Source organism: Entelurus aequoreus, linkage group LG07, assembly GCF_033978785.1.
Source record: "Entelurus aequoreus isolate RoL-2023_Sb linkage group LG07, RoL_Eaeq_v1.1, whole genome shotgun sequence".
Classification (NCBI taxonomy): Eukaryota; Metazoa; Chordata; class Actinopteri; order Syngnathiformes; family Syngnathidae; genus Entelurus; species Entelurus aequoreus.
The window spans coordinates 11,781,386-11,793,810 of NC_084737.1; the positions used below are offsets into that span (position 1 = coordinate 11,781,386).

Below are 12,425 nucleotides of genomic sequence, written 5' to 3' on the forward strand. Positions count from 1 at the left end.
CTCAACTTTATCAGTATTTATTGCCACCTTTCCCAACTTCTTTGTCACGTGTTGCTGGCATCAAATTCTAAAGTTAATGATTATTTGCAAAAAACATTTTTTTTATGAGTTTGAACATCAAATATGTTGTCTTTGTAGCATATTCAACTGAATATGGGTTGAAAATGATTTGCAAATCATTGTATTCCGTTTATATTTACATCTAACACAATTTCCCAACTCATATGGAAACGGGGTTTGTACATCTGTATCCATCACTATTCGACTCCTCTCAGCGTGGACCGAGACTGCAATTATTCCAGCGCAGCCCGACCGCGCGGCATGAAATAATCACATTTAAGTGGTAATTGTGTTTAAGTCCGCGTCTTTAGCGACGACGGCTAACTAACAAGTCACCTGAGGTTGCAGGGATCAAGATCAAACACCCGCGGCGCTCTGACCAAAAAAAAAAAAAAAACGCCGCTGCGTTAGCGACGTCTCCGGAGGACGCCGCCGTTTAAACGCCGGCGGCTCCTTTGATTCCGCTCGGTCGGCCCCTCGGTTGTGCGAGACAATAAAGACGGAAGCGGCTCACGAGCCCGACACGATGCAGATCAAAGTAATCTGCTTCTCTATTAATAACACTTTCATTGTGAGAGCTGCAATCTGCTCGCAGCTTCCAGCCGCTCGTGTTTGTCTTCAGCGCAGGAAAGATTTAGCTCGGCAAACATTTGCGGGGAAGGAAAAAAAAAGAAGAAGAAAAAAAAAAAAAAGAAGCTAATTCAATGTGCCCTGAAGCGTCTTCCTGCTATCAGTGCACTATTACGCTGAAAGAGCAGCACTCAGCTGTGGCACATAAATTAAAGTCGAGGCGGTGCGTGGAAAAGAAAACACTCCCGCGAACTGCGGGGAATTGAATTCAGGCCGGGGCCGGCGGGGAATGTTCCAGGTATCAGATGCGGAAATATGATTATATGGCATCAAGAAACTGCATGTTTTGCCCGTTCTCCCCCCGGGCCCCGTGCATCCTGTCCAGGTCTTTGAGTGCGCGCCTTCAAAGACAATCTCTTGGTATCGGTTAGCCTTTCTGCCGCCTCCTCTCTCATCCCGGCCGTCCTCTTGTATTAGCATTTAAATGCTTTATATTTCAACTGTAATTTGTCTTTACTAGGGGTGTAACGGTACGTGTATTTGTATTGAACCGTTTCGGTACGGTGGCTTCGTTTCGGTTCTGAGGTGTACCGAACGCGTTTCCACACGGACATATTAAGTAGCGTACCGCATGTTGTGTAAACAATGCACACGGCAGGCTAGCAGCGACCGGGCTAGGACAACATATAAAAGCCAGAGCTGGAAGACACTCCTGCCTCGCTAAAATCTCCCGTTCGGGAACATTTCGGCTCGCGGTGCGATACAACAATGGAGGACGGAGGTTTGCCGACATTGTTCAGCAGCTGCTTCTGACAACACGTCAAACATGCTAACCCATTTGAAGCGTCACCACCGCATTCAAGCAGCCTCTCCTCGGCGAGTCAGGCAGGGCTAAAGCAATAACAAATGTTTTTATAGCAGCAGATATAAGTCCATATTGCATTAGAAACTAGATTTTGACCCACTTCTATGGTGGAAGAACAATGAGCCCATATATCCTCTTACTGCCAAGTTAGCCAGGCTGGAGTTGACTTGAAACGGTTTAATGTTGCACTTTTTATATGTAGAAGAAAAGTTTTGTCATTTTATTTAATCTGAGCAACAACTTGAGGCAGTTTAATGTTGATTAACGTGGACCCCGACTTAAACAAGTTGAAAAACGTATTCGGGTGTTACCATTTAGTGGTCAATTGTACGGAATATGTACTGTACTGTGCAATCTACTAATAAAGGTCGCAATCAATCAATCAAAAAAAGCACTTTATATGTAGAAAGGTTTTGTTAACAAACCATTTTGAGCCTTATTTTATTTAGTTTTTATTTTATATATGTTGACCACATTAACCCTGGCAATGGACCCTGTGTGTATATGTATGTCATGCCATTGTTTACAAATTTAGTAAATAAATACCGTATTTTCCACACTATAAGGCGCACCTTCAATGAATGGCCTATTTTAAAACTTTGTTCATATATAAGGCGCACCGCAGTATAAGGCGCACCGCATTATAAGGCGCATAAAATAGACGCTACAGTAGAGTCTGGGGTGACGTTATGCATCCCGTAGTTGCGAGACCTGTTGTGGCTCAATATTGGTCCGTATATAAGGCGCACCGGATTGTAAGGCGCACTGTCAGCTTTTGAGAAAATTGGAGGTTTTTAGGTGCGCCTTACAGTCCGGAAAATACGGTAACCAAAAATTTTTATATTTTGTTGTTTTCTTACTGTACCGAAAATGAACCAAACCGTGACCTCTAAACCGAGGTACCGTATTTTTCGGACTATAAGTCGCAGTTTTTTTCATAGTTTGGCCGGGGCTGCGACTTACATATACTCAGGAGCGACTTATGTGTGAAATTATTAACACATTACCGTAAAATATCAAATAATATTACTTAGCTCATTCACGTAAGAGACTAGACGTTTAAGATTTTAATGGGATTTAGCGATTAGGAGTGACAGATTGTTTGGTAAACGTATAGCATGTTCTATATGTTATAGTTATTTGAATGACTCTTACCATAATATGTTACGTTAACATACCAGGCACCTTCTCAGTTGGTTATTTATGCCTCATATAACGTACACTTATACAGCCTGTTGTTCACTATTCTTTATTTATTTTAAATTGCCTTTCAAATGTCTATTCTTGGTGTTGGATTTTATCAAATAAATGTCCCCCAAAAATGCGACTTATACTCCAATGCGACTTGTATATGTTTTTTTCCTTCTTTATTATGCATTTTCGGCCGGTGCGACTTATACTCCGATGCGACTTATACTCCGAAAAATACGGTACTAATAAAAGTCTCAATCAATCAATCAATCAAAAAAAGCACTTTATATGTAGAAAGGTTTTGTTAAGAAACCATTTTGAGCCTTATTTTATTTAGTTTTTATTTTATATATGTTGACCACATTAACCCTGGCAATGGACCCTGTGTGTATATGTATGTTATGCCATTGTTTACAAAATTTGGTAAATAAATAACCAAAAAAATTTATATTTTGTTGTTTTCTTACTGTACCGAAAATGAACCGAACCGTGACCTCTAAACCGAGGTACCGTATTTTTCGGACTATAAGTCGCAGTTTTTTTTCATAGTTTGGCCGGGGGTGCGACTTACATATACTCAGGAGCGACTTATGTGTGAAATTATTAACACATTAGCGTAAAATATCAAATAATATTATTTAGCTCATTCACGTAAGAGACTAGACGTATAAGATTTCATGGGATTTAGCGATTAGGAGTGACATATTGTTTGGTAAACGTATAGCATGTTCTATATGTTATAGTTATTTGAATGACTCTTACCATAATATGTTACGTTAACATACCAGGCACGTTCTCAGTTGGTTATTTATGCCTCATATAACGTACACTTATTCAGCCTGTTGTTCACTATTCTTTATTTATTTTAAATTGCCTTTCAAATGTCTATTCTTGGTGTTGGATTTTATCAAATAAATGTCCCCAAAAAATGCGACTTATACTCCAGTGCGACTTGTATATGTTTTTTTCCTTCTTTATTATGCATTTTCGGCCGGTGCGACTTATACTCCGGATCGACTTATACTCCGAAAAATACGGTACTAATAAAAGTCTCAATCAATCAATCAAAAAAAGCACTTTATATGTAGAAAGGTTTTGTTAAGAAACCATTTTGAGCCTTATTTTATTTAGTTTTTATTTTATGTATGTTGACCACATTAACCCTGGCAATGGACCCTGTGTGTATATGTAGTTATGCCATTGTTTACAAATTTTGGAAATAAATAACCAAAAAAAAGTATATTTTGTTGTTTTCTTACTGTACCGAAAATGAACCGAACCGTGACCTCTAAACCGAGGTACGTACCGAACCAAAATTTTTGTGTACCGTTACACCCCCAACGTTCCCTCTAAGGTGCGCGCCTGTGCAATTGCGCACTGCTCAAGCGTCCTCTGCACACGGCAAATCTATGCCACGCACAAAATCAAACAAGAAAATAAGCGGATAACAATTTTCCACACACGAACACGACAAGAGAAAACAGTTTTCGTCATCATTGTTCAAATATTGTAACGTCTGTCGAGACGCTTTGAGAACATGAATTCTATCCATCACTTTACTGAGCAAAACTCTTTATTGTCGGCCATAAACATATCAACAAAACATTAGTAAAAAAAAGATATCTAGCAAAAGTGGTCATTTTCTGCAGTACAAACCAGAGCAAAAGCAACTTTGTTATATCAACAGCAGCCGCTCGCTCTTTCTCACTTGCGCCAACACATGCACATATGGCACTTAGCCAGTGATGCGTTTACAGCCACACAAAAAGTCGGACAACTCCAACACCACACATAAAGTGTAATACCAGGTCGTTACACTATGATTTACCAATCAAATGTGTGCTTATTCTAGTTTCATTTATTAGGAATCTTTATTTATAAATATCAATCATGAAATGCTGTTAGTAAATTAAATAATTACTAGGTATGTCTGATAATGGGTTTTTGCCGATATCCAATATTCCGATATTGTCCAACTCTTAATTACCGATACCGATATCAACCGATACCGATACATACAGTCGTGGAATTAACACATTATTATGCCTAATTTGGACAACCAGGTATGGTGAAGATAAGGTCCTTTTTAAAAAAATTAATAAAATAAGATAATTAAATTCAAAACATTTTCTTGAATAAAAAAGAAAGTAAAACAATATAAAAACAGTTACATAGAAACTAGTAATTAATGAAAATGAGTATAATTAACTGTTAAAGGTTAGTACTATTAGTGGACCAGCAGCACGCACAATCATGTGTGCTTACGGACTGTATCCCTTGCAGACTGTATTGATATATATTGATATATAATGTAGGAACCAGAATATTAATAACAGAAGGAAACAACCCTTTTGTGTGAATGAGTGTGAATGGGGGAGGGAGGTTTTTTGGGTTGGTGCACTAATTGTAAGTGTATCTTGTGTTTTTTATGTTGATTTAATAAAAAAATGAAATAAAATACATTTTAAAAAAACGATACCGATAATAAAAAAAACGATACCGATAATTTCCGATATTACATTTTAAAGCGTTTATCTCTAATAAATACTAAAACAAATATATTTTTTACAAACAGGAAGTTGCAGGAATGTACACATGATCCCCTGCTTACATCTCATTGTGCAACATGTGAATGTTTTAATGGGAACTAAATGCCATGTCTGAAAGGGGTACAAACTATTTCCAAAGCAGGACCTCCACCCGGACAAACAATACAAGTACACAGTTCATGAAAAACAATATTTTTTGTTATTGTCATTGTAAGTGGGCCTAAACACTTATATTAGAAATGGAAATGACTGCTGTAATTTGATTATAATAATAAGAGAATGTTGTCTGTCTATCTGTGTTGGCCCTGCGATGAGGTGGGGACTTGTCCAGGGTGTACCCCGCCTTCCACCCGAATGCAGCTGAGATAGGCTCCAGCACCCCCCGCGACCCCGAAAGGGACACGCGGTAGAAAATGGATGGATGGATGGAGATGGAACTTGTTATTTAGTCAGGTTTGGGACAGGTGTGCTGCTGGTGTAGCCACAGTGTGCACACAGTGTTTCCCACACATTCATTTATTTGTGGCGGCCCGCCACGAAAGAATTACGTCCGCCACAAGTAAAAATAAAAATAAACTTTTTTTTTTTTTTTTGTCCTCTCCAGCTTCTCAGGCAAATCATATAGTTGATGTAGATGCCCATATCGGCTGTTCAGATTTACTTTACAAAAGAGAAGTGTAGGATACTTCTCTTGTTGCCTTATTTGTATTTATATTGGAAACACAACATGTGTATATAACAAAGGGTGCAAAGTCTGCAGGCAGTAGGAAACACATGGTTAAGTGTTGGGAGTAAAACTGATGGCAGTCTAAAGTTCAAGATTTTTGGAGCTCTTTGTTCAGTGGATCAGATGTTTGATGAAGCTCTGTGTCTATCTACCACCACTACTGTTTTCTGTTTATTTGTTACTGACTGTGGCAGGACACCTCTGCCTCTGTTTCACTTTATGTTGCTGGTAAATAATATGGTTGTAGTAGTAGGCTAAAGTTAAATTATTTAGTATGCACTAATTAAAGGGGCAGAGCTTTAAGAGACATTTTAGCTTTTATATTTTATAAGATATATTTTTTGTAAGAACCACAATTAATAAATATATTTCAGTGAATAACTTATTGTTCAAATCTGTATATAAATATGTACATAAAGTGTTGTAATTATATTGTAAAATGGATGGATGGACGTTTAAAACAAAACTGTTATTATTAATTAGTAAGTATACATTTTTTGAGCCTTTTTAGAGAAAATCAAATCATTGTAGTAAATTATGCAAATTACTCGATGATGTCATGGCGACCACGCCCATAGCCACGCCCCCACCACCACAGGTATCTTGGCAGTTTATGGGAAACACTGGCACGTCTGATGTTGCTCACATAGGCTCCACTGAATGCTCAGGGAGTTTTTGCGTTTGCTCACACACATGAAAAATTAGAGGGAACATTGCACTTTAAAGTCATCTGAAGACCGAGAAAATGAAATGAAATTCATTTATACAAGAAACTCGCTGTTTTTTACATAACGTTAAATGTCCTTTTTCAGCCGGACCCTTGCTGGCAATGTCGGGACATCAATAAATCATCATGATATCATTTGACTGTGATTGATGATGCATTTGTGTTTTCATGTCGCTGTGTGCAAGCGTGAGAATGAGCTGAGCATTGACCTAACAAAGTGTCTCTCTGTGTCCTCCCGCCCTCGCCCTCGCCATCTGCTCCTCCATATTGTGTTCCCGGACCCCGCGGCGCGCCACCAGACGCTACTTTTGGCCTCCTGCTCGCCGTGTTTGTGCTCTGCGGCCTGGTTCTGCTGGGCCTCCTGGCCTTTGGCTCCTGGAAGCTGTGCGGGCCGTCCGGCCGGAGCAAAGCCAGCTTCCCCGGTCCGTCCCGGAGCCCGGAGCACCACCCGCTGCAGCCGGCCTCGCCGCCGCCGCCGCTGCCGGGCCCCCACCACCACTACCAGCAGCATCGACAGCAGTGGCAGCCGGCGGTTACCATGGCGACAGAGAAAGTGAAAGACCCCGTGGGCCCTATGGGCTTCCTGGAGGCGGCCGTGAAGATAAGTCATACATCTCCTGACATCCCCACCGATGTTCAGCTCTCCATGAGGGAGCACTTCCTGCGCCGCACGCAGCGCATGCAGAGGCAGACCACGGAGCCCGCCTCCTCCACCCGGTTAGTCCACAGTCACACACCACCAGGTTTGCAACCATCAACTACTAGGCAGTAAGAGGGCGACCGCGATGTGTCCTCGTCGCGTGATAACGAGCTTTGTCGGTAAGGCAGGATCTCAAATGAAATCGGATCATTGCGGGATAATGGCCAGATGAAATGAATAAGAAGCGCTTTGTTACGTAAGATGTCAGCCATGCCGCCTCGAAGGCACCGCGTCTCCTCGCCGGTCATTACGGTGACGCTAATTACACCGGACAAATTCATCATGAGCTGGGGGGGGCTAAAGCGGCTTCAGCCTTTCTGGCGTGCTATAAAATACACTTGTGGATTTTATAGCACGCTTGTGTTACTATAGCTCAGTTGGTAGAGCGGCATGTGCCAGCAACTTGAGGGTTCCAGGTTCGATCCCCGCTTCCGCCATCCTAGTCACTGCTGTTGTGTCCTTGGGCAAGACACTTTACCCACCTGCTTCCTGTGCCACCCACACTGGTTTAAATGTAACTTAGATCAGTGTTTTTCACACTAGCATGCGGTGAGATACAGTCTGGTGTGCCGTTATCTAATTATCTAATTTCACCCATTTGGGTTAAAAATATTTACTGCCAACCAATAATTATAGTCTGCAAATGATGTGTTGTTGTTGAGTGTCGGTGCTGTCTAGTAACCGTGTAATACTCTTCCGTATCAGTAGGTGGCAGCCGGTAGCTAATTGCTTTGTAGGTGTCGGAAACAGCGGGGGGCAGCGTGCAGGTAAAAAGGTGTCTAATGGTTAAACCAAAAATAAACAAAAGGTGAGTGCCCCCTAAGAAAAGGCATTGGAGTTTAGGAATGGCTACGCAGAACGAAACTACTTTGTAGCCAGTTCAGTTTTAAACAAAAACAGAATGCTGGACGACAGCAAAGACTTACTGTGGAGCAAAGAGGGCATCCACAATGTACATCCGTACATGACATGACAATCAACAATGTCCCCACAAAGAAGGATAAAAATAATACAATATTCTTGATTGCTAAAACAAAGAGAAATATCGCTCAAAGGATGACATGGAACTGCTACAGGAAAATACCAACAAAAGAGAAAAAGCCACCAAAATAGGAGCGCAAGACAAGAACTAAAACACTACGCACAGGTATCGAATATCGGCCCAGGCCGAGGTATGACCAATACTGCTCCTGTAACTACTTGGTAGTGTAATACACAGTACAGGCCAAAAGTTTGGACGCACCTTCTCATTTCAGTGCGATTTTCTTTATTTTCATGACTATTTACATTGTAGATTGTCACTGGGGCGTTATAGTTTGGTTGGTAGAGCGGCTGTGCCATCAACTTGAGGGTTCCAGGTTCGATCCTCGCTTCCGCCATCTTAGTCACTGTCGTTGTGTCCTTGGGCAAGACACTTTACCCACCTGCTCCCAGTGCCACCCACACTGGTTTATATGTAACTTAGATCAGTGTTTTTCACACTAGTGTGCCGTTATCTAATTATCAAATTTTACCCATTTGGGTTAAAAATATTTATTGCAAACCAATAATTATAGTCTGCAAATGATGTGTTGTTGTTGAGTGTCGGTGCTGTCTAGAGACCGTGTAATACTCTCCCATATCAGTAGGTGGCAGCCGGTAGCTAATTGCTTTGTAGGTGTCGGAAACAGCGGGAGGCAGGGTGCAGGTAAAAAGGTGTCTAATGGTTAAACCAAAAATAAACAAAAGGTGAGTGCCCCTAAGAAAAGGCATTTAAGGAAGGAAAGGAGTTTAGGGATGGCTATGCAGAACGAAACTACTTTGTAGCCAGTTCAGTTTTAAACAAAAACAGAATGCTGGACGACAGCAAAGACTTACTGTGGAGCAAAGAGGGCGTCCACAATGTACATCCGTACATGACATGACAATCAACAATGTCCCCACAAAGAAGGATAAAAATAATACAATATTCTTGATTGCTAAAACAAAGAGAAATATCGCTCAAAAGAAGACATGAAACTGCTACAGGAAAATACCAACAAAAGAGAAAAAGCCACCAAAATAGGAGCGCAAGACAAGAACTAAAACACTACGCACAGGTATCGAATATCGGCCCAGGCCGAGGTATGACCAATACTGCTCCTGTAACTACTTGGTGGTGTAATATACAGTACAGGCCAAAAGTTTGGACGCACCTTCTCATTTCAGTGCGATTTTCTTTATTTTCATGACTATTTACATTGTAGATTGTCACTGGGGCGTTATAGTTTGGTCGGTAGAGCGGCTGTGCCAGCAACTTGAGGGTTCCAGGTTCGATCCCCGCTTCCGCCATCTTAGTCACTGCCGTTGTGTCCTTGGGCAAGACACTTTACCCACCTGCTCCCAGTGCCACCCACACTGGTTTAAATGTAACTTAGATCAGTGTTTTTCACACTAGTGTGCCGTTATCTAATTATCAAATTTTACCCATTTGGGTTAAAAATATTTATTGCAAACCAATAATTATAGTCTGCAAATGATGTGTTGTTGTTGAGTGTCGGTGCTGTCTAGAGACCTTGTAATACTCTCCCATATCAGTAGGTGGCAGCCGGTAGCTAATTGCTTTGTAGGTGTCGGAAACAGCGGGAGGCAGGGTGCAGGTAAAAAGGCGTCTAATGGTTAAACCAAAAATAAACAAAAGGTGAGTGCTCCTAAGAAAAGGCATTTAAGGAAGGAAATGAGTTTAGGGATGGCTACGCAGAACGAAACTACTTTGTAGCCAGTTCAGTTTTAAACAAAAACAGAATGCTGGACGACAGCAAAGACTTACTGTGGAGCAAAGAGGGCGTCCACAATGTACATCCGTACATGACATGACAATCAACAATGTCCCCACAAAGAAGGATAAAAATAATCAAATAATCTTGATTGCTAAAACAAAGAGAAATATCGCTCAAAGGAAGACATGAAACTGCTACAGGAAAATACCAACAAAAGAGAAAAAGCCACCAAAATAGGAGCGCAAGACAAGAACTAAAACACTACGCACAGGTATCGAATATCGGCCCAGGCCGAGGTATGACCAATGCTGCTCCTGTAACTACTTGGTAGTGTAATATACAGTACAGGCCAAAAGTTTTCGTTATTTTCATGACTATTTACATTGTAGATGGTCACTGGGGCGGTGTAGCTTGGTTGGTAGAGTGGCCGTGCCAGCAACTTGAGGGTTCCAGGTTCGATTCCCCGCCCCCGCCATCCTAGTCACTGCCGTTGTGTCCTTGGGCAAGACACTTTACCCACCTTCTCCCAGTGCCATCCACACTGGTTTAAATGTAACTTAGATATTGGGTTTCACTATGTAAAAGCGCTTTGAGTCACTAGAGAAAAGCGCTATATAAATATAATTCACTTCACTATTCAATTCCCACTCAGGACGTGTTAAAAGTGAAAGAGAGGAAGTATTTCTTGTGTCCTGCATTTACTGTACTCGCTAAACAAATCCAAGCAGTCACAGAAGGCGACCTGTTCGCCACGGGCGCGGGGGATCCAGACATGCAGCACACCTCCACAAGCCCGGGGACTGTGCATTAGGACTGGTGTGGAAGCGTGCGGAACAACTCCACACAGCCTGCAGCTCAGCCTTTGACTAGCGGGAGTCACGATTACCTAGTGTACAAAGTACGGCCATTTACGAACCGCAGCTGGGTTTTTTTTTTTGGGGGGGGGCTTGTGGCACATTATTTAAATAAAATAAGCAAAAAGATTTAATAAGAAAAATATTTATAAAATAATCTAAATGAAAAATGTGTCTGATATCAGAAAAAAACAAGCATCAGATTTGCATGTAAAAATGTAAACTTACTTAGTTAACAATTAAATGTCCTCCAATAAGCACACAAAGTATTTTTTTTAATTTTTGTCAAGTCATCTACATAAGGTAAACATAGGCTTCTAGGAGCTAGTAGCTACACAACAGCTCAGCACACAATAGCACGCAAGCTAGACACATGTAATAAGTGTCCTTAATTGAAGAACATTGCAGTCTAAAACAGCACATTGTCAATATAAATAAGTATCGACTAACAATAGTTGCATACTTCATGAATTATTGTGGCCACTAAGTGTCCTCAAAAAACAATTGCCACTCCACTTCAACTCAAAGACGGCAGAAGTCCATTGCGGATGGTAAATAATAAATAGGTTAGTGCAGTATTTCCCATAAACTGCCAAGATAACTGTGGCGGTGGGGGCGTGGTCATCATGACATCATCGAGTAATTTGCATAATTTACTACAATGATATGATGTTCTCTAAAAAGGCTCAAAAAATGTATACTTACTAATTAATAATAACAGTTTTGTTTTAAACGTCCATCCATCCATCCATCCATCCATCCTACAATATAATTACAACACTTTATGTACATATTTATATACAGATTTGAACAATAAGTTATTCACTGAAATATATTTATTAATTGTGGTTCTTACAGAAAATATATCTTATAAAATATAAAAGCTAAAATGTCTCTTAAAGCTCTGCCCCTTTAATTAGTGCATACTAAATAATTTTACTTTAGCCTACTACTACAACCATATTATTTACCAGCAACATAAAGTGAAACAGAGGCAGAGGTGTCCTGCCACAGTCAGTAACAAATAAACAGAAAACAGTAGTGGTCAAATACAAATAAGGCAACAAAAGAAGTATCCTACACTTCTCTTTTGTAAAGTAAATCTGAATAGCCTATATGAGCATCTACATCAACTATATGATTTGCCTGAGAAACTGGACAGGACAAAAAAAAAAATAAATAAAAATAAAAACAATTTAAAAAATTTTTTTTAAAACATTTTTTATTTGTGGCGGACGTAATTCTTTCGTGGCGGGCCGCCACAAATAAATGAATGTGTGGGAAACACTGTAGTGTTTTTCATACCGACTGTTGTTCTCTGTGAGATACGCTGGATTAGTTTTTGCTTAAATCGTGAGTGAAGAACGCTTGACAAATGGGGTTTCGTCGACATGAAGACCTGATAAGTCCCAAAGAGTAAGAGACGATACAGTATTAATTGCTC

At 40.6% G+C, this 12,425-nt stretch overlaps 1 protein-coding gene across 1 annotated transcript in view; it reads left to right on the forward strand.

Annotated features, from left to right (window-relative positions):
• syt6a (synaptotagmin VIa) overlaps positions 1–12,425 on the forward strand; it is a 105,121-nt gene that overhangs the window by 62,784 nt on the left and 29,912 nt on the right. Inside the window, exon 2 of the mRNA XM_062052576.1 lies at positions 6,989–7,406. Coding sequence (XP_061908560.1) covers positions 7,228–7,406 — 179 coding nt within the window. The 5' untranslated portion in view covers positions 6,989–7,227. The remainder of the gene's footprint in view (positions 1–6,988; positions 7,407–12,425) is intronic.